Source organism: Durio zibethinus, chromosome 11 (genome assembly GCF_047325235.1).
Source record: "Durio zibethinus cultivar Kanyao isolate XHJ-2024 chromosome 11, ASM4732523v1, whole genome shotgun sequence".
Lineage (NCBI taxonomy): Eukaryota > Viridiplantae > Streptophyta > Magnoliopsida > Malvales > Malvaceae > Durio > Durio zibethinus.
This window is the reverse complement of record NC_143172.1, coordinates 490573-512901: the sequence shown is the minus strand read 5'-3', so window position 1 is coordinate 512901 and position 22329 is coordinate 490573. Positions and strand designations below refer to the sequence as shown.

General features: G+C 37.1%; 5 protein-coding genes and 1 pseudogene across 15 annotated transcripts; 3 read left to right on the top strand and 3 right to left on the bottom strand.

The window, feature by feature from the left end:
* Positions 1-335: 335 nt before the first annotated feature.
* Positions 336-2843, top strand: LOC111289304 (myb family transcription factor PHL11-like; annotated as a pseudogene). Its single transcript, XR_016346095.1, has 7 exons — positions 336-377; positions 661-856; positions 1595-1668; positions 1748-1811; positions 1941-2016; positions 2206-2275; positions 2406-2843. The product of XR_016346095.1 is annotated as a myb family transcription factor PHL11-like (transcript).
* Positions 2844-2947: 104 nt separating this feature from the next.
* LOC111289303 (isoflavone reductase homolog) lies at positions 2948-4651 on the bottom strand. 2 transcript variants are annotated; one of them, XM_089767421.1, is made up of 5 exons: positions 4304-4517; positions 4137-4178; positions 3687-3927; positions 3392-3598; positions 2948-3235 (listed from the first exon to the last, which is right to left on the bottom strand). In XM_089767421.1, the coding sequence occupies exons 1-5, from the start codon at positions 4382-4384 to the stop codon at positions 3072-3074; spliced, it is 735 nt and encodes a 244-aa protein (XP_089623547.1). In that variant the 5' UTR covers positions 4385-4517; the 3' UTR covers positions 2948-3071. The 2 variants fall into 2 exon arrangements, with proteins under 2 accessions (XP_089623547.1, XP_022735976.2); XM_022880241.2 differs by having other exon boundaries at positions 4137-4651.
* Positions 4652-6025: 1374 nt separating this feature from the next.
* Positions 6026-7251, top strand: LOC111289951 (UDP-glycosyltransferase 73C3-like). The gene has a single exon (XM_089767420.1). It carries the CDS (start codon positions 6034-6036, stop codon positions 7003-7005), a length of 972 nt encoding a protein of 323 aa, XP_089623546.1. The 5' UTR covers positions 6026-6033; the 3' UTR covers positions 7006-7251.
* Positions 7252-7771: 520 nt separating this feature from the next.
* LOC111291309 (putative UDP-glucosyl transferase 73B6) lies at positions 7772-9835 on the top strand. Its single transcript, XM_022882973.2, has one exon. It carries the CDS (start codon positions 8089-8091, stop codon positions 9718-9720), a length of 1632 nt encoding a protein of 543 aa, XP_022738708.2. The 5' UTR covers positions 7772-8088; the 3' UTR covers positions 9721-9835.
* A 513-nt stretch (positions 9836-10348) lies between these two features.
* LOC111291308 (protein ENHANCED DISEASE RESISTANCE 2-like) lies at positions 10349-20010 on the bottom strand. 9 transcript variants are annotated; one of them, XM_022882968.2, is made up of 23 exons: positions 19192-20010; positions 18680-18754; positions 18131-18184; positions 17499-17564; positions 17206-17305; positions 17067-17127; positions 16502-16569; positions 16302-16418; positions 16115-16155; positions 15910-16010; positions 15651-15746; positions 14769-14833; positions 14602-14673; positions 14351-14506; positions 13787-14019; positions 13665-13704; positions 13420-13574; positions 13213-13314; positions 12282-12326; positions 12059-12199; positions 11391-11486; positions 11198-11299; positions 10349-10790 (listed from the first exon to the last, which is right to left on the bottom strand). In XM_022882968.2, the coding sequence occupies exons 1-23, from the start codon at positions 19327-19329 to the stop codon at positions 10683-10685; spliced, it is 2232 nt and encodes a 743-aa protein (XP_022738703.1). In that variant the 5' UTR covers positions 19330-20010; the 3' UTR covers positions 10349-10682. The 9 variants fall into 9 exon arrangements, 7 of the variants coding, with proteins under 7 accessions (XP_022738703.1, XP_089623544.1, XP_089623543.1 ...); XM_089767418.1 differs by having other exon boundaries at positions 17406-17603; positions 19192-19765; XM_089767417.1 differs by having other exon boundaries at positions 17406-17564; positions 19192-19765.
* A 377-nt stretch (positions 20011-20387) lies between these two features.
* Positions 20388-22044, bottom strand: LOC111289335 (Acyl-CoA N-acyltransferases (NAT) superfamily protein). Its single transcript, XM_022880299.2, has 4 exons — positions 21551-22044; positions 21172-21224; positions 20882-21052; positions 20388-20785 (listed from the first exon to the last, which is right to left on the bottom strand). The coding sequence occupies exons 1-4, from the start codon at positions 21998-22000 to the stop codon at positions 20554-20556; spliced, it is 906 nt and encodes a 301-aa protein (XP_022736034.2). The 5' UTR covers positions 22001-22044; the 3' UTR covers positions 20388-20553.
* Positions 22045-22329: the final 285 nt, after the last annotated feature.

Here is a 22329-nt window from a genome sequence, read left to right as displayed (position 1 = left end):
TCGGGTCGAACCGAAGCGAATATTTGGATGTTACTTCGAACTCCCCGTTCCTGAAGGATAGCTCGAAACGTGTCCATTTTGCCCGACCATTATTCATGTGGATGACCGCCGATTCAACTTGAAATGACCCTTACGTCCGCCCTTGAGGGCCCGCCACGTGATCGTTGGAATATTCTACTCTAGTTCGCCGGCGAATATTCCACGCTGGCATTTACGTGGCACCGCCACAAACCCTTTATTCCGATCAGCTACATCTCCATCCAGGTTGGAGCTGCTTCTTTGTTCTCTCAAATCACCGTTGGATCATCATACTAGAAAATCAAACGATGGAACGCCTGATGAAGACGTACATGGGAGAAGAAGAAAAAAATTACTCTGTTGCGTTTGTTTTCTTATGATTGCAGCCGTGTTTGTTTGCTTAAGATTCGTCGCCGAGCTTTCCTCTGCATGTTCTCGTTTAAATATAAAAATTATGTCTGTTTCTCATTAAATAAATAAAATTAAAAAAAAAAACTCTGCTAACATATATGAAGTTGAAACAGCAAAAGGGTTGATTTCAGTTAACATTCTTATTCTTAATTCAGTTCTGTTTGACATTTTTGGCTTTAGATTTAAGGAGGTATTGGAAATTCAACTGAATTTGATTCAATCCAATTTCAGTTTAAAGAGAAAATTGAGCTGGTTTTGTTTCATGAGATGGAGAGATTATGCTATGGGGGTGGCCGTGGAGGAGAAGGGAACTATGGGTACGAAAATGGGGTGGTGATGACGAGAGACCCGAGGCCCAGGCTGAGATGGACGGCTGATCTTCATGACCGGTTCGTCGATGCCGTAACTAAACTTGGTGGCCCTGACAGTTAGTCTTCTCTGCCTCCTTACCCTGTTTCTTCTTTTTGTGCAAAACCAGAATTTTTACTATTAGATATCTTTCTTTTTTGAACTGCCACTATATATATATATATATATATATGATAAATTATGTTCTAAATATAGCAAAATTCTTGAATTTTCATGACACAAGAAGAAGCTGGTTATGACAATGTCATATGAATTAAGCATTCATGAGATAATTACTACCATAATTCCTCAAATCATAGTGATAAAATTGTAACTGCAAGAAACTTATTGTAGTTTTTGTCAAGTATAATCCATAGAGGAACTAAGTACCATATTTCAAAGCAGTTAATCTTGCTTTTTTTTCTATCACTTACAAGTTCCAAGTAAAATTAGCAAAGTATATATTAAGTAGTTTGGACAGGGGCATAGCCTACATTAATGTATCTTTTTATCTCTGTAATTGGTGTTTGAGAACATATTTACATCCAAACAAATCCTAGGCTAATTTGCTGCAAATAATTTGTTCATGAAGATCAGAAAGAATTCTCTGAATTAATGGAGTTTTTCTTTTTTATCAAATAATTGTGAAATTCTAATGGCATCCATGTGTTCTGTTTTCATAATTAACTTTAAAAAGTCCATTGATTAGTCAACTTTTATTCTTAATGTAACGCTATAAGCATATTGAATTTGAAATATCCCTTTGGCATAGTTTACAGTATGGTCTAATATTATTGAGAAATTTCACTTTTAGAAGCAACTCCAAAGTCTGTCCTAAGGTTAATGGGATTGAAGGGCTTGACACTGTACCATTTGAAGAGCCATTTACAGGTATATAGGACATGAACATTATTGATTCAATTATTTTGAAACATTGCACTGGTGTAATTCCTGCTTAATTTTGTTGTAGAAATACAGACTAGGACTGCAGGCAAGGAAGCAAAATGCAGTAGACCAAAACAAAGAGAATGGTGGTAAGTTTGTCTATTAGTATTACTTTGATATCAAATTCTATTAATTTACAATGATTTTTCCACTGCAAATATAGGATTAAATCAACTATTAGTACTTCTAATGCTGATTGGTTTCAATTCCTTATCTAGGGAGTTCCTACGTACAGTTTAGCAATCATGCTTCAGGGACAATCACCAATTCACCAGGAGCTGACAATGAACAAAGGTACGTGCTGTTTCGTCATTTCTGTTTTCTTACCAGAATCTCATCGTGAGCATTTAATTTGCCTATCAAACTTTATAGGAGCTACAAATTGAGAATCTAGTAAGGATAGTTTCTTTTCAGATTGCTTTTTGGGTCTGTCAAATGGTTCCATCCTAATTCCTAAGTGATAATGAATGTGCAATGAAACAGACAAATCCCAATGGCAGAGGCACTGAAGACTCAGCTGGAAGTACAAAAGACATTGCACGAGCAACATGAGGTTAATAATCCCTTTTGAGGACATATAAGTTCTCATTCTTTTACATTACTACGTTATGGTATCAAGTGAATTTGCTTGTTCAAGCTTGTAATTTCTATTGGCTGTTGTTGAATTGTCTTTGTAACCGTAGGTACAGAAGAAATTGCAGATGAGGATAGAGGCCGAAGGGAAGTACTTGCAAACACTATTAGAGAAAGCCCAAAAGAGCCTGTCGTTTGATATCAACTGCGAAGGGAATATAGAAGAAGCAAGAGCACAATTAACAAACTTCAACTTGGCTCTGTCGAATCTCCTGGAGAATGTGAATGAAGCAGACAGGAAATCAAACGTGGTACAGATAAATGACGTTTTCAAGAAGACCAACTGTTCTGCTTTCCAAAATTATGGAGTGGGAGAAAGAGAAAACTAAGAGATGTTAAGCTTAAAGTTGAAGGAGATTCCATAAATTTTGACCTAAGCATCAAAGATAGCCATCAGTTTGTTGCTGTAAATGGAAACCAGCTTTAATCACACATGTTTTCGTCTATGAAATGAAATTAAAAAAATAGATATCGGGTTTAGTTATGAATTCATTACAATATCTGCTTGCATTTCGGTTTTATCTATTGTCAACATATCTAAAACAAACTAATTAATCAGGCCCATATCGTTTGCTAAACAATACTCTGATGATTTGTTGAGAGAGTACTAAATTTATATTAGAGATCAATCTCAGTATGTCCATGGGTAATTAAATACTTTGATAACCTTATTTCGTTTGCTACAGGTGAAAGCCTTCAAGTTACATAAATATTTATTAGGTATAAATTTTCAAGTATTCATCCATGCGAGTGTACTCAACCTCGGTGTAAAGCTTTGAAGCTTCTTCATCTTCTTCCCCTATTTCAAAGTTTGTCAAGCAACCCTCGTAGAAAATGTGATAGAAATGGCCCACAGCTACCTGCCATGCAAGGTCCATTCCTGCGCAACACCATCATACAATCTAATTTACATATATGATGATTAATCAATTAATTAATTGAAGAAACATTGATCATATATTATTGAAAATTAATGTACAATTTATCTAATCAATGTTGTCAAACAAGTTTTTTCTCAGAAGATTTCATATAGTACCTTCCATGGAGGCTAGAAAATCTTGTGCAGAAATGCTTATAATTTTGTCTAGTTTCTTCCCAGTAAGCTTCTCCCATATCTGGATTAGCTGTGATTGCGTAAGAATGTTGTCTGGAGGCCTTATGTACAAAGTTTTGTTCAATGTTATGGGATCATCTATTGTTTTAATTGTGTATGTTGCAACATCATCTTCCTCCATAAAAACCGCTGCATGATCATCAACAAATTAATTAGGTATAATCGTCAGTCAGCATCATTAATAAACCTGAATTATTAGTATCTTGCTTAAATGTACCTTTTACATTTCCGTCGCCATAGAGATGAACTTTGTCTTTAGGGGGAGTGAGGCTTCCAAGCTGTGAAAGATTGCCAACAAAGTAACCAGCAAAGCAGTTGGCAACCACATAGGTGAAGGGGATGTTTGCATCCTCAATTGCCTTTCTCACAACCATTTTTTCATCAAATGACACTCTTCCAGGTTCAAGTGCATGTCCCATTCGTGATGGATCCATACCAAACTCTGAAGGCAAGAAACGCTACAATATATATGTTTGTTGCTTAATTCAAATTAATAATTATAATTACAATTGCCAAAACCAAAATATTACTACTCCTGATGTTCACGTTTCTTCAAATATATTCCTAATCAGTAGAGGAAAATTAATGATCTAAGAATATTTAAATAGTTTAAGAATGAAACCTTAATAGTCCTCGTTGATGAAATTGCAAATATAGATAATAATACCTTAACATTCCCAGCTTCTTTGATGGCGTCCACAAGCTTGATCTGCAACAAAAGGTTGTGACTGCGAAAGTGCACACCAGAAATGGTACAAATAACAACATCAACTTGCTTAACAGCTGCTACCAAGCTTTTATGATCATTAAACGAGCCCTCAATTAGATGAGCACCTTGCTTCTTGAATGACAGTAACATCTGCAGCTTTTCAATGTCAAGCCCAATCTCCTCGCGTTGAAGGACATAGGTTTCATGTCCCTGAGCTAAGCTTGCCTTTACAATCCTCCGCCCAATATACCCAGTTCCCCCCACCACAAGAACCTTACTCTTCGCCATCTTCACTCTTTTGTTTGATTCTTTCCTATTTGAAGAATAATAATCAGGGTTGTACATATAGGGAGTCTACCACGCCCCTTTGTTTTTGTTGCTGTGAAAACGGGACTGTCAAAACCAAAGTGGAAAAACAACCAATCCGTCTCCTGTACAGTGGCAGACCAGGGTATGAGTTGAGACTTGAGAATTCTTTTTGGCCTCAAGAATCAAGTTCCGGTCTAATTAATCCATAATTATTTTTTACTTTTCTTTTTGTGATCAATTTGTGGTGCTAATACCAATACCGTAATCAGTTGTATGTCTTTCTTGTATTAATTCATCTTCACGCCATGAAAACTACTTAAATTAAATATATTAAATCTTTTATCAATTTTTTTAAAATTATTTTTATAATCGAATATTATATTTATATAATTAATTAAAGAATTTTTATTATACTATTAAATAATCGGCTAATAGATTATAATTTAATTAAACAGTCGAATTCAAACAGTGAATTATCTAACAAAACCATCTCCTTTGAGGATTTTGGTTTGGAGAGAAACTGAAAATGGCAGACCGAGTAAACCTTGTTGATTAACTGTTCCTAGTTGGCTATCCATGTTTTAACGTCAATGGTAGTTTCAAACATCATGTGTTCTTGTTGATGCGTACTCCATGAGGCTTATGTCTGCTATATCTATTATGCAGAAATGATCGTGGTGGAAGAGCTTTACAAGGAAGCTGTAATGAATACGGCCAGCAAACTGATTTATATTCAATAGAAAACTCGACCGTATCAGATCTGGGTGTATCCTTGGTGAACCTTACATTGTTCTTGCTTATGTTGAATTCAATTTTGATCTTCATAATAATTGTTTCAATCATTTAGCTTTCAAATGATAGTTTCTTGATGCCACCTATTGTCAGTAATAGAATTTTCATCTGCTGCTTGAGATTCCGTAAATATACCATGTGGCATACAACCAGTCTCCATTACTACACAGATCTATCCGCTATGGCATGATGTGAATATGAAAGTGAAATATCCTAACTAAATCATTTTGGCAAATAACAGTAGCCTCCTCTAACTTCCCTACTAGTGATTAATAATCATCAATCATTCAGAAACTCACTAGTAAGTTACCCACTTCTCTCTTCCTTCTTCTGCACAAACTACTCCATTCCCTTAAACGATAAGAGACCAAAATCCAAAAATGGCTGCTGAAATACTGGTTGTTGCAGGGCCTGGCCAGGGCCACCTCCACCCTTGCATGCAGCTCTGCAACCACCTCTCCTCTCGAAACTACAAAACTACCCTTATCATTCCCTCTTCTCTCTCCGCTTCCATCGCTTCCACAAAACCACTCCTATCGCCTCACCAGCTCCCACGATGACCGGATCCGACCCACTACAGCAGCAAGCGGCCCAGGACCTCGAGGCCCACCTGGAAAACTGGTGCAAAATCCCAAACTTACCCCCGCCTGTATGCGCTATTGTTGATTTTCAAATGGGCTGGACAAAGGCCCATTTCTGGAAATTTAACATCCCAGTGATTGGGCTGTTCACCTTCGGTGCGTATGCTGCAGCCATGGAGTGGGGTGCCTGGAAGGCCAAAGCGGGACATATCAGGCCCAACGAGACCCGTTTAATCCCCGGGTTGCCCGAAGAAATGGGTCTCACATACTCGGATCTTAAAAGAGCACCATTAGGATCGCCACGCGGCGGTCATCAAGGGGGACGAGGTCCTCCAAAACCGGGCGACAAGCCGCCGTGGGAAACTGCTATTGAGGGATCAATAGCTTTGATGTTCAACACTTGTGATGATCTGGAACGTCCGTTTCTTAACTACATGGCTGATCACATCCGTGTGCCAGTTTTTGGAGTGGGTCCTCTCTTACCAGCGAAGTACTGGAACTCCCTGACCTGTGGCGGTGCTGCCATCATCGGGGAGCATAATCGCCGAATGAATGTAAGCGAAGATGAAGTAATCCAAAGGTTGGACAATAAGCCACGTGGATCAGTTTTATTTGTTGCATTTGGTAGCCAAGTGGGTCCCAATTTGGATGAGCATGCCCAGTTAGCCAGCGCATTAGAGGGATCCAGCCGACCGTTTATTGGGTTCATACAATCCGGGTCAGGTTATAACCCAAACGGGTTGTTGGATAGTAAAATCGGTGACAGAGGTCTGATCATACGCGGATGGGCACCACAATTAGTGATACTGAGCCATGATTCAACGGGTGGATTTTTATCTCATTGCGGTTGGAATTCAACGATGGAAGCAATAGGACGTGGGGTCCGGATTTTGGCGTGGCCCATAAAGGGAGACCAATACTATAACGCCAAGCTGCGACTTAAGGTGGGTTATAAGGTGACAGATGATCTATCAGAGATGGTCAAGAAGGATGATATAATCAAGGGAATTGAGAAGCTCATGGGAGATGAAGAAATGGGTAACCGAGTGTTTGCATTGAGGGAAAAGTTTAGCCATGGTTTTCCGGCTAGTTCAGAGGCTGCGTTGGATGATTTTAAGGACTTTGTTAACCAAAAAGCAGCTTAATTATGATCAAGCTTAAAAATGGGGTATGTGAGCAATCTTTTGGTTTATCATGGTGGTGGTTGATTATAGAGTTTTGAATTATCATCGAATTAGTATTATACTTGATTGAAGTGCAATCAAATTTATGTAATCTGAGTAGCACCATAAATCAAGTTGCCATTGGCTTTGAAGGTATAATTCTTGCCTAAAAGGCAAATTTTATCTATTTCAACCAGTCGAATTAATAAAGAATGGCTTAAAGTACAAGATTATTATATAATATAACTTTAATTTGTCGTTATGACTTTAAGAGTAAAATTGATAATTTAAAATATGATATAATGATACGATATTATAATAATAAAATAAAAATATAAAAATAATATAATTTAATATTTTAAAAAAATTATAAATAAATTAAATAAAATTAAAAAATTATATTTTATATTTTTATCATTATAAATTATAATATATAATTTTTATATAAAATATAATATAAATATAATATTTTATATAATATGATAATATAAATTATCATATATAATTAAAAATGCATTTCTTATTTCTCAATTATACAAAGGGAAGTAGCATGTATGTAGAAGTGGCATAAATCTCCCTTAACGCGAACAATTTTTAGCTTGCCGACCATACGATTCCTTAACAATGCAAACAAACAATTTGAACGCGGTGAAGTAATTAAATCGAACGTGTAACTCTACAAGTTGCACCGACCTCGCCTTCTGATCCATGGAGAAATTAATTGATGTTAAAAATCCTGTATGAAAGCACCCTGAAAGTTCTGCCCCACATTGGATATAACCATAACTAATCTATTGACATCTCACCCTTTAAATTTTCATCGATAAACAAATGTCGGATCACAGAATGCTCCAGATTATCCATCTTCAGTTGTCGTCTTATTATTATATCTATTGAACTTTGACCACTTCTCACAACAAAATGTCCAACCTACCAGTCAAAACCTTAACCTTTAAGTCTTTATCATCCTACTTTCCTGCTCTATAAATTGTGTGAAACAACCATATACTCGTGTAGTGCCTTATAGACCGAATTAAATCACCAAGCGATAGAATTGCAACAGAGATGTCGAGTGAAATCCAGATATGGGTAGTTCCATTCTTTGGGCAAGGCCATCTCTTCCCATTAATGGAACTATGCAAGCACATTGCCTCAAGAAATTTCAAAACGACTTTCATCATTCCCTCTAATCTCTCTTCTTCTATACCCTCATCTTTCCAGGAGCATCCTCTCATTGAAGTTGCCCAAATACCCTCTTCGCCACTAACTCCACCAGAGCCCAGTTCAAATCCTCCCAACCATCCCCATGACCACCACTCTGATTTAGCTCAAGGGATCGAAAGGCTGCTGCAGAACTCCGCACAACCTGCTTGTGCAGTAATAGATGTAATGATGGATTGGACAGGAAATGTTTTCAAGAAATTTAAGATCCCAACAATCGGGTTTTTCACCTCGGGTGCGTGCTCTGCAGCTCTCGAGTACGCCATGTGGAAGGCTCGCGTGATGGATATCAAACCTGGAGAGACCCGTTCGCTTCCTGGGTTACCGGAAGAAATGGCTTTGACAGATTCCGATCTTAAACATGGCCCACCACCTGGACCACCCCCTCCTGGGCTTGGGGCCTTCGGCTTTTCAAGTAGGCCACCAGGACCACCACCTCCTGGGCTTGGGGCCTTCGGCTTTCCAGGTGGGCCACCGGGACAGCCACCACTAAGGCATGGCTTCTCCCATGGGCCTCCAGGTGGGCCTGGACATCGGAAAATGGGTCCTCCACAACCAGGTGGACAGCCACCCTGGGTAGAAGCTGCCAAGAACTCTATTGCGTTGATGCTCAATAGTTGCACTGATCTGGAGGGTCCATTTCTTGATTATTTAGGGATCCAAATTGGTAAACCAGTATGGGGTGTTGGCCCACTATTGCCCCAACAGTTTTGGAAATCATCCGATTCGTTGCTTCACGATCGTGAAATCCGAGCCAACAAACAGTCTAGCGTAACGGAAGATGAAGTGATAGAATGGTTAGATTCAAAGCCACATGGATCAGTGATATACGTATCTTTTGGCACTGAAGTTGCTCCCACAAAACAAGAATTCGAGCAATTGGCTGATGCATTAGAAGCATCAAACAGGCCATTTATTTGGGTAATCCAACATGGATCAGGCAAACCAGGTCCTCCACCTGGCCCACCTCAGTTCTTAGGAAACCAACCTGGTTCCAGTGATGTATCCTTCGAAGAAGAGAGTTACTTCCCTCATGGTTTGGACCAAAAGGTTGGTAAAAGAGGTCTGATAATACACGGATGGGCACCTCAGTTGTTGATATTAAGTCATCCATCAACGGGCGGGTTTTTATCACATTGTGGGTGGAATTCTACGGTGGAAGCAATCGGACGTGGGGTGCCATTATTGGCATGGCCTATTAGGGGTGACCAGCACTACAATGCCAAATTGGTGGTGAATCATCTTAAAGTGGGGTGCATGATTTCTGACAATCTATCCCAACAGAAGATCAAGAAGGATGATATAGTCAATGGGGTTGAGAAGATAATGGGAAATGAAGAGATTACAAGGAAAGCGGTGATGCTTAGCACTAAACTTCATCATGGTTTCCCTGCAAGTTCAGCTGCTTCTTTGGATGCTTTCAAGGATTTAATTGTTAACCTAAATACAGATTTAGCACAAAGATTTCTGTTATAGAAAAGTCTGGGTTATAATTTTCCCCTTTGTTTTTGCTGGGGGAGTTTGAGAAGAATATTGTACTACGCTGAGAGACATGTTCTTACATTATGAAGATTACAACATTATTAGCTTCTTTTCTTTTTCTTTCGCTTCGAGATCAAATTTTGTTATAACACCATTACCTTTGCATTTGCATTTATTTTTAAAGTTGATAACTTTTTACAGTCGCAACAGACAATAACTCGCGAAATATTGACAGTGTCCGCTTTTTATACTTTGTACACGGGTACACTTAAAACATTTCAAAAGAGGCTATGAACATTGAGCATTTCATCATTCACCAAGCATTCATTTCGTATACCCAATTTCCAAACAAGCCAAGGTAATCTATCGCTGTCATATCACATAGCACCTAGTTGGTTATGATTCTCACGTATTCGATAGGGATTATAACTGTTTCAACGGAACTCAACCATTTGTCTCGAATTTGATGCTCGACGTAAACTTAGACCTGACTAAACCTTCTGCAATGATTCTCTGTCCTCTCTCTTTCTTTGGTTTTATTTTCTATTTTCTACCCTCTAGTTTGTAGTTCTCAAATCAAAAGAACAGAAAGTTTGCAATGAAATGCTGCCATGAGATGACATACCGCAAAATGATAACGCGTCTACATTTACTATAGATTTTTTTATATATAATTACATATAAAGATGAAAATAAAAGCCCCATCATCCTTCTCACCCTCTTGATTTCTTCCATGATAGGATTTATTTTCCCTTAACACATAGCTAGCCAGAGAAATGGAACTAACGAGCTTGCCGAAGTAAAAATTTTCATTTTCCTTCCACTACTTTTTCCTGAAAATCCTATTTGGAAAAAGTGAAGGATCTTCCTCTAAATGGTAAATGACGAGAAAATGCAAATGAAAATATGAATATCAGAACAAATTATTCGTATAAAATCAGTTGTGGTCAAAACAATCATGATGGATCGGCCTCAAGCTTTGGAACTATGGCAGATGATAGCTCTATATGTGAAACTCGGACTGCACCAATTAGCCGCTCTGGCAGCTCATCCGTTGTATTTGCCTAAGGGGAAAAAAAAGAGAACATGGAACCACTTTTAAGCCACCATATAATATAACACAAGTAAATCACAAATGTTACTTTAATGCCCCATGCCTAATTTCTACCAGCAGTGGGCAATGGACCTGGACAGCCCTATGATAACAGCACTTGTAGTTAAATATTAGGTAAAACTACAGCCTATGTACAAAACTATATACCCCATGCAGTATTATAATCTACTCTTTGCCCTTGACATGCCATTAATAATGAAAACAATATGTATTGCAACAGTGATTGCTTCAGATTATGCCGCTTCCTACTAAATCTCTTTGCTTGCAAGTCAGTGTATGTTATGCCTATCAATAATAAAGCAAGTATTTTTCCCATATAAAGAGTTTGAGACAACTGATGTTCTACAAGAATCGTACCTGCACAAGGAAAGCCATGTCAACCACCAATGTCGTAATTACACCAATGACAAGCCCCAAAACTCCATTAGCAACCGTAGAAGAACCTATGTCGATATCAACCTACAGAAAGAAATGAACAAGTAAACACATATTAATCACAAGGATCATTGATGCTACATTTAGGTATTAAAGAAATCATAATAATCCTTACTTCTAAGTACTTGTGACCACGGATATAATTGCAATCAACTGCTTTTCCTAACAAACAAGGGGTGCTCCCAACACTCTGTCGCACAATCCATGATCCCTGCAAGATTCAATGTGATCAATTTAAGAACAAGTTTCAAAGGAGCAAAGTGAAAAATAGAATCAAGACAAGGACTGATCCTTGCATTCTTTTTTCAGCAAAATTAACCTCACTGGAGAGGATCCTACCATTTAATCCATAAACATTTCCCACGTTCACATATATAGTAGAGCAAAGGCAATTTTTGCAATACTAATTAGGCTACCTTGGACCAATTTAAAAACCAAAGACATGCTTGGTCAGCTAAAGAGAACGTTGCCCCGGCCAAAACTAAAGACCAAACAAAAACAATAATTAATATACATTTGCCAAATTCAATAAGGCTGTACAGGCAATCAATGGGATTTACAGCATTAATTTATTGTCCAAAAAGTACTACGAGTTTTTCTGAATGAAGTACTGATTGTTTATATGATGACATCAAGTGTGTGATATGGACTTGGCAGACTAATAAACAATAGTCAACAGACCACAATAATTATGGAGGCACAATTACAATGAAGACTGCTTCCAACTGTCTTAAACAACTTGATTTAAACATTACTCCAAACAAAATCAAGAAAAATATATACCTTTGGCACTGACGGAATAAGCTTCAGCCTACTATTGCGAAATTCATCGTCACCATCAACAAATCGATGCAAAAGGGAACTGGGTACTAATTCCCTTGTCACAAAATAGAATACCATACTATAGTGTGTTGAGCCAGGAACCTGGAACAAAAACAACATAATCCACTCAAGCTCCTGATCCATCGGTCTAAGATACAACATTAACTGCATTATGAAGACTTACTTGAAAATTAAAAACCAAAGAGAAAAGCCCCTTTTCTGAAGCAATCTACAAAGACAGAAGCAACAACGATCAAAGACATGTAAATATACTCCATTAAGGAATTAACAAATTTTCTACATCAATTAAGTTACTTAAGCAGTATACGCTTAGGCTATTAGGAGAAGGATAGTTGAACCCTCAGTTATGATCCAACGCAACCAACCAAAGAAACTTGGTCAAGGCAGAACATGGCTCTTATAAGTTTAATGTGATTTCCTACTCGTTACCCTTTTTCCCCTAGAAAAAGGTAGCGTGTTCATAGTAGTAACACAACCATTTTTCCCTCATTTACTAATACTGGTTCAAGTTAATCCTACTTCATTTACATAAAAATAAAAATAAAAGTTACCTGTTTAGCTTGTACAGAATCTGTCAGATAAAATGTCTAATCAAGAATGTGGATATGTTTGAAGGTTGTGGATTCTATTCCCAAAATACTATTACGGGAGTTTGAGGTCCCAGATTTAAGTCTTAGTACGCAGATAGGGTGGGCAAAGGAATGAGACTGATACTTCCATTTTGCAACCTAAGCAATGGACCTAACAAAAGTTTTGATATACCACATGCATAGCCTGAATCCAATTTGAATAACAACCATAAAGGTCGTGGAGTTACTACAACAAGGAATGCAACTCAAAAAATTATAAGTGAACCAATCAGTTTCAATGGAACCAGATTAAAATCTCCCTTGACTTCACCATGATTCCTAATAAATGCTTAAACGACATTGCAGAACAGAGAAACCATGCATAGCAAATGGAGCGGGAGTAACTTAATATACCAAGCAGATACTAACAAAATGCTTTCTCAGGAAATAAGATACTCCTTTCTGAAGAGAAGCAGAACAGTAAAGAGGCAAACAACATTAAAGAAGGTAACTTCTCAGACTCACTTGAGCAGCACAGCCTTGACGCCTAACGACATGATCCATTCGTTTTGTGTCTTTAAACCAATCAACAGCAACAAGATCCATTAAGTGCTTCCCTGCAGGAATCTTCATTGCATAGGGGGGGGGGGGGGGAGTGATAACAAAGCAACATAAGATATTGATTTGCATGTAAAAAAACTAATTAGAAGAAACAAGCACAAGAATGAGAACCTTTGTTTTGTTGTAACAAAAATGCTTGCTACGGACTCTGAAATTGTTACCATCTGCTATTCTCCAGCAGTCACGAGAATTATCACGGTCATCACGTCGTAGATTACCAGAAAAGCATGACAAATCAATTTTCTCAATTGGTTCTTCTTCCAGGGCTTTAACGTATATTGAGATGAGAAGTCAGTTCCATAAAAATCTTATCCAGTTACATCAAAACAAACCAATATAACATTATTAGGACCCACCTGTTCTCTTGAGATCATTGTCGCTTTTAGTTGGATATGCCTGAAAATTTTAGGGAAATAAGAAACCCATAGTTAGGAACAATTCAAACAAAAAATATATAAAGATAATGGTAATATAAAACCTCTTGTTCTGCCTCAGGCATTTGTTCTTCATCCTCATCAGAGTATTCATCCATCAACACAGAGTTTCTGCTAGCAGAGTTTGTTTGATCAAGAGAAGGGGCAGGGGGAACAGATAACTCATCTATCTTTTGAGTCTTCTTTGAGGAAACTGAAGATGAAGCCATATTGACCATAACTGGGATTCTAGGAGGAGCACCTCTTTCATCTGTTTGGGCAAACCATTCACGCAATCCTGTTGTGAGAGGTAAACAATAATTTTCAATAAGGTAGATGAACAGAACCTGAAACAAACATGATAGGAATGAAGTTCTCTTAACATCCCCTCACACAATTCTTTCTTTTTATCCTCTTCAATCTTTTTATTAGGACAAGAGTGGGATGTCAAAATGCAGACCAAACTGGCATCACAACAAATGATGATATTTCCCTTTTTCTTTACGTTCATTGAAATAACGAGAACAAAAAGAAGTGAACCACAGAAACATGAAAAAACATCCTATCCTTCAATGTGATGTCAAAAACACTGCAAATTTTTAACATTCAAATGGAGAAAAAAAACTCACCAGCAACACTATTTAACATCTGAAGAAGACAGTGTTGCTGAAATGATGAAATATAACCCACACCCCATCCTTTTAAATCAATCTGCATGAGATGCTGCACCTGTGTTCTAGGCTTCCCATTTCGAGATTTCAGAGGGGAAATGTTGAACCCTCCACCTGAGAAAATTAGAATACATAGTTTGCAATATACTCCAAATATAACACTCATCTTTCACATCTCAGCACAACCAAGGAATTAACATGGAACTTACTCTCAACATGAGCCCGCACGTATCCTGGTTGTGGGCCACAATTCTCATGCTCTCTAGAACGAAATAACACAACTGCACAATAACCAAAACAAGAGCAAAGGGAAATTTTCTGAAGCTAGAAAAATAAGTATATATTTCAATATATGAGTAAATCTGCAAAGACTTACCATAACTTCCATCATCATTTCGGCGCCAATAACGCACATAGCAAAGGTCACGGGGCCATACAAACCTGCCAAAAAAGTAACCATAGACTTGAAAATTGCCCATACTTCATGAAGGAAGAAGAAACAAAGATTTCTTTTAAAAACTGAAGCATAATTTTAGAAATATTCTACAAGGTCGCATAAATAATCTTCAATGAAGTGAACAAAGTTATAATAAACCTTGGATAATAACTATAGTAGGGTCACTCCTATAAAATTAAAGTAAGGATTCAAAAGTTCCTTCTTTGTCATCTGAAAATGTGTATGTGCATACATGTAAGTATCATACAAAGGTTTATACGAAGAAGAAAGTTTAGCGGAAAAACCGTTAACTCTTCATCAATCTTATTGACAGCCCATTCCAGATTACTAGCCAACACTTCCGTAAAATATCAAATCTAGAGGGCAAAAACCATAATGCAAAAAAGATTCAATTCTTCGATTATTGTAAACACATCAGCACATACTCATCTCTCTCCCTCTCTAGGTCTTTTCTAATATTTCTGTTTCCACTTGCTTGGTTTTTCTTTTTTTTCTTGCATTTCATTGATACAGTCCTTCTTTTGGTGCCTAGCAGCATGCATCCCGCATACTAGGCTTAATTTGTCCATTTTTGGGATTTTCTAAATGCATTGGTTAGATAAATTATATTGTCAACAATTAAAGTTTGTCTCACATCAAAGAAATGCTAAACGGGGATTCACAAGCTCTGATTTGTGTTTTCCTAACAATTTTTGTTCCCAAAACAGAACAAACTATGCTGGTACTGCTGCTTCAAAAGATAAATATTCAATACAATGAAAGCATAAACAGAAATTATTTGAAATGGAGAGAAAATATTACATAGGGAACCAGTCCAACTGAAGCCTGTGATAAAGTATAGCTGTATGCCCATCTACCTCTTCAACTAAACTACCATATTGAAAACTACAATCCCACCTGCAGAAGGTAAATAATATAAATAGGAAATATCAAAAGTTCCCCAAATATCTAAAGCAAATAAATTTTGAAATGATTCTGTAGATGGACAAAGGTATGCATTTGTCTTGTGCATTAAAAAATTAAAATATATATATTTTAATTGAAAAAATAGGAAACCTACTCAAATCGAGTTCCATCCATGCTCATTACAAGACCAAATATTTCCTCACAAGTAGCTTCCACAACACCTACAGCCTTCATCGCCCTACTACAGCTCCTTGGCTACATAAAGAAAATATAAGTGATAATCAACACCCAAAACATTTTGATGCACTGAAAAATAAATAAATAGAACGTATGAAGCAAGTGATGAAACAGTTCCATACAAGGTAATCAACTTCAAGAAGCTCTTCAAAAATGCGAAGTCCTGTCATATAAAAGAAAATATTCAGATTCAGAATGACACTGCACTTTTGTAATTAAAATACCCTTACACTCAAACTATTTTTCGAGATTTCATACCTGGGTTGAACTTAAAAGCCATTAAAATGGAAGGATCAATGAAAAACTAACCATTTTGACATTGAAGGAGGCGCCAATGTTTTCTAGAAAAAGCTTGGTTGTTGGCATTTTGATTTGATAATTCTGAGTCAAATTCCCGTGTCCAATCGAATATTGAATCTGGAGGACCTGACATTTTATAGAAATGTTGAGATTCAGATAATTGCATGTAATAGTGTAAAGTAGACAAGAAAAGGAAATCAAATGAGAACCATTTCCAATTGTTGTTCTCCTAAGCAAATTTGGAGGAGCATCATCTTCATCCTCCTGGGCACTGAACCTAGAGAAAAAAAAAATTAAGAAATTAAAAGTTTGGCCAAGGATCACTAATCACTTGTCTTACCATTTCCAAAAAAAATATATAGGGGAAAATGCCAACAACTAATAAGAATCAAGGAACTTTAATTCATTTTAATTTGAAAATCAGCCTTGAATAGATTTGGAGCAAATGAACTGTGCTTTATTCAGCTTGTCACTAAACAAGGAGCAGAGCAATCATTCATTGAGCCAGCAGTAATGCAAGCATAATGAACCATTCGATATTCATCTATAACCAGAAGATTAGTCACAAGGTTTGGGCTGATATTGAAAATATCAAAATGTATTTACCTGTTCCAACCATGAAATATTTATATAATTCATGTATGCTATATTTTAAAATTGCAATACTTCGGAAGATGTAAGATGTGTACGAAATCCCACAAAACATAAGACCTCTTTTTATCAAAAATAATTATTCTAGCCTTCCCCCACTCATTTATGACAATAACTCTCTACCCATGCGAATTTGATCCAAAGACTTCAAAGCACCCAGGTAGCTTGACTAAAGCCCACAGCCCTACACCAAACAGTCACTTTTATCAACACACATAGACAACAGCAAACAGAAAATAATGATAAATTGGCACTTACTGACTTTCATGGTCCGATGAAGAAGCAGTCCTCCCATTATCCATCCCAGATTTATATTCAAAAGAAACATATTTGTTGCCATTAGAAATTTGTGACTCTTGATGCTGCATATGAAATTAATGTAACTAGACAATTGAAACAATCTGGGTAACAGATTAATACAAACAATATATTCAGTTCAATAGGAAAATTGTGACACTAAACTGTACATAAGTTGATAAGGGAGAATCAACTTCAAAATGCAAATCTGAAGCAGGGAAAGAAAGTAGTAACTAAGTTACAGACTCGGAGATGAACCTGATCAATCACAGACTCCATTTTTTCCTTCCACATTAGGGCTTCCTGGATGTTGAATGCTGCCATCTAGAAACAAGAATGCAGACATGGATTTATTTTAGGTTCCTAAAATTCAAAAGCATAAGAATTTGTAACTGGATGTACAGGACAAAACAATTGTGAAAAGAAACACAGAGGTCAAAGGGCTATATAGTAAATCAAAAACATGTGTCAGTTATGCTTGCACAATGGCAGAGAAACACAGTGCATAGTATCACTTCTAAAACAGATATCACTCCAGTTCCATCATGAAAAGTTTTCAGTCCTATTTAACAATAAATTCACACATAATAAACGGCTAACTCAATTAGTAGTACACAAAACCATTAAGAGCAATCAAAATGGACTCCAAGTATATGTCTGTATAGTAAAACCAAGTGCACCAATCTATGCTAATGTGACTTAAGTCCTTCAGCATAGAACTGACAGAAACAATGTTGATTTGCCAAAATACATGATATAAGTAATTCACCGATAGCAAAGTAGCAATGATGTCCATTCCTACACCCTCTCCTCATGGTGGCAAAGTTATTAAGCATCAAAGAATACACATTCATTTACTATTTCCACAAATTAAAATAAAAAAAACAAACCGTGATTCTGTGGTACTTCTCTTTCTTGCTGTAAACAGACAAAACATAAACCATCTGCAAAACATAAACCATGTGTATTAAAATGAAGTATAAATGAGTGTTATATCTAAAGGAATACATTTCACTGTATATCAGAATATAACTGATAATGAAACATTACACTGGTATCAGGAGTACATATACTAAGACAATAAGCAAGAGCACGAATGAGTCTCTTGATGAAAGAAAGAGAGAAAGGGGATATATGAAGCAAAGTATAAACATTACAATTGGTCAATAAGGAGACTCCCAAATCACTAGAAAACAATAATAGAAAACACACAGTAATCATTAGCTCGAGAAATGGCTGATTATTTGTGACTTGATGATATGCTTATTTATACACACGTGCAAATACATGAATATCTATCTATGTATATATGATATTGGACGGTCTCAGCTCTCAGCTATCGACAGCAACATTTTGCACCGTCATCACCGTTATAACATGATAGGCTAAAATAGAATACAAGCAAATACACACATACACACGAGAAGACAACAACTCACATGTCCATGGTGAGTCTTCAAACCTCGATCCTCCACCCTACAGTTTCCGTCTATCAACAGGGTCTTGATTGGAACCTAAATTTAGAAAACACAAAAACTCTTAATAGTTAACAGCGGCGCCAGCATTTAGTTATAAAATGAACACATTGCACAAAAGCGAATAGTCAAAAGAAACACAAAGATTCCTCAAAAAAAAAAAAAACTCTCTTTTTCATAAACAGTAAGAATTCAGAGATATCAAGCACCATTGTCAACAAGATGCTTCTGCTTTTACTAAAAGCATAGCAGCATCAACCGTACAGTTCCATTACTGAAAATAAAATTAAATCGAACCTAGTTGCACTTAATTTAGCATTCTAAAAGCAACTTTTCTTTCTTCTCCGATCCAAAAAAAAAAAGAGAGAATTAAACTTTTTTTAACAAAAAAAATTAATATAAAATAAAACAATAATTTAAGAAGCTAAACAATGCCTAAACAAAATTGAGAATTCAAAAACAAAACAATTAAAGACCTGATTATCTTGTGGCTTTCTCTTGTAGTAAGCCAGGAGCCGATTTTCGAGCACGAAATATCGCATGTGTATGAAGGATCGCCCGATCCTCCTTCGTCCATATCTCACCATCCATCCTTCGTACACCACCTTCGACATTCCTGCCCTCCCAAAATCCACCAACAACAACCGAATTTCCAACTACTATGAAAAATCGGAAGCTTAGATCGTAAATCTTTGCTTCCGCGAGATCACTGCCGCCTAAGTCATTGATCTCTAATCGTCTCCCACTTTATCGTCGAAATCAGGAAGCAGGCGAATCGATGATTCCTAATTCTCATTCGTATAAGAGTTTCCAGGATTTGAATTCGACATTGCGGTGAACCCGAGAATTACAAAAGCAAATTTTGATTTTGTATTCTACGATGAAGAGATGAGAAATAAAAAAGACGGCAACAAAAAAAAGTAGAAAGAAAAAAAAAAGGAGAAAGAGACGAGCAAGCAGGATCAAAGAAAGTTTACAGAGGAAAAATTGAATTATATAAAAAGAAGGAAATAGAGGGCGTGTTTTGAAAGAGAAAAAAATGGGTCGATCAGAAATTATGTTATTTTTATTTTATGAATTAATATTACTGTTTATATAAGTAAAAGTTAGGCAAAAAAAATTACAAAAAGAATACTATAACAATTTTGGAAAAGGGGAAATCCGTGGAGATAGATTTATGAGGCGGTGGGGTGGTTGGGATTTCCGGGATCGGCGATAGTTGCGAAATAAGATGACGAAAGTTGAAGGGAGGAGTGGTATGGCGACGGTGGAATTGAGGTAAGATTCTGACGGACGGATTTGACAGATCCCACGTAAGTGTTAAAAAGGCGAGGGCGCAGGAGGCGATGCCACGTGTATGCTTATGATTCGGTGAGTGGGGTAAGAAGTATCTTTAGAGCCGTGACGCTTTGCCAGATTTGAAATAAGCGGGGCTGACTTCCAAGCAGACGTTATGGGCTGGATCTGAGACTATGATTATCGGTTCGAGAAAAGAAAATGCTTTGGACCCAGGCTCCTAAGCGTGATATTACGTAAATAACCTTCTGAGCCTTTGGCCTGGGAATTCAACTTAAAGTAAGTTGGTTCCTTGTCAGCGCAATAAATTTGGATGGACAAAATGAATATTCACCCGTTACCTTGGAAAGATTATCTTCTTCCCAATTAAAATAAATAAATAATATGAAAACATTAATATTAAAACCATTAAATAAATAACAGTCATATCTTTGTGATATAAGTTGGCCTGAAAGTAATAAACAAGGGAAAAAACATATATACTGATGTTTCTCCATTCTCCGATCTACGATCCTTGTTATATACGAGACTGAAAGGAAGAGCTAAATAAGGTTAAGGAAACTACATTGTTTAATCATAAGAACACGACGCCTTCTCCCAATCCAAGAAGTCAAGCATGGCGGATCACCTGAGACAACTCGATAGCCTGCATTTGTGTACAACGTGCGAGCACCAAAGTCATCTTCATAAGCCCGAAGGACAAGATACTTGAAACCCCACAAAACCGACAGCACCTCACAAGCTTTGAGCAAGCAACTACCGATCTTCCTCCTCCTGTTAACCATATTTACAGGCCATGATCAACCGCATTATAGTGTCACAAAAATAAATGTCTGAGACACAGGAAATTACTATTATTATATTTTGTACCGAAAGCTTTTTGAAACAGCGAGCCCCGAAACATAAAGGTATTCCTCTGCCCCATGAAGGTGTTGAAGAACAGCCTCGTCTCTTAACACTGTGACATCCACGACGCCCACCGGTTTTCTTTGCGATTCAGAATTACCATCCGTGGAAGACTCAGCGACTAAACACGCATACCTGTTCAGCATATATATATAGATATAAATAAATTACAGCATATTTTACATCTTCAAATAAATTAACGTTGATGTAATATGAAAGTGGTATTTTTTTTCCTGGAATTAAAAGTTGATTACCTGCTTGGAGGTGAGTTCCTAAGTTTGTATATGAGCCCGGAAAGCACCTCCGCCTGTTAACTATAGGGCATTAAAACTCGTATAAATCCTTAATAGTTTATAATGCATTTATCACTTCTATTTTCCTCATTATTCCATTTTTTAATGTAGCGTATAGGATTTTCATGCATTAGAGGCTGCTGTTAGTCCAAAATCCAAATTATTCCCAATTTATCATTTTAATTTTAAGATGCTCGTGGTTTAAAGAGGTAGAATTCTCTTCCACACAAGGGTGAAACAAAAGAAGGAAATTAATCCCGGAAAAATAAAAAGAAAAGGAAATCACAAAGAAAAAAAAAAGAGATATAAGAAGCAAGAAGAAGGGGTAAAGGAAAGAAACCTCGAAGAACTGAAAGAATAGATCATCGAAGAAGGCCATTGGTTGGTGGAATGCTTCTGCTTGAATTTGGGCAACCTTCCTTATTTCGTATTGATCCTCCTCCAATCTCCTCACTTTCCATCCGTACTCGCTTGCCAAATAAAAAGGCTGGTCCTCTCTATCTTTCCATCTGCTGTTATTATTATCTTCCACTGCATTTACAGCCAGCTTCACACCAGCCTTGGCTGATGACATCGAGGCTGAAGAAGGAGAAGAAGAAGAAGTAGTGCAGCACTGCACAACACAACCATTGAAAGAAGAAGTCCCTCTTGCTCTTTTCTTCCCATAGATTTTCCAGCTTCCATGAGGATGATCACTGAGTTTAACGCATGTGTGAGCTTGGTGCTGTAGCCGGGGCTCTGTCCACACACTCCTTGAAATAAAAGACTGGCTCTGTAGTAAGTGAGCCATACACCACCACTATCTCTCTCTCTAAATTATTATTATTATTATTATTATTCAAACTTTAGTCTTCATCTTTGTTTGCTTTTCTGTGGTCCAAATCAATTGTATTATGGTTAATCTTTAAACTTCAACTTCAATCTTTTAATTTTCTTATTGCCATTGACAAGGAATGGGCAAGTGAAAAGCACGGGGGGAAAATAATGGAAAACGTTTTTTAGGTCAAGATAAGACAGGCAGCATACAAGTGGTTTCAAGTAGTTGTCAGCTTAGGACCATGAATGAATATCCACGTGGCGAATTTTAAGCCAAAAGCATGGGCTGGTCAAAATCGTGGT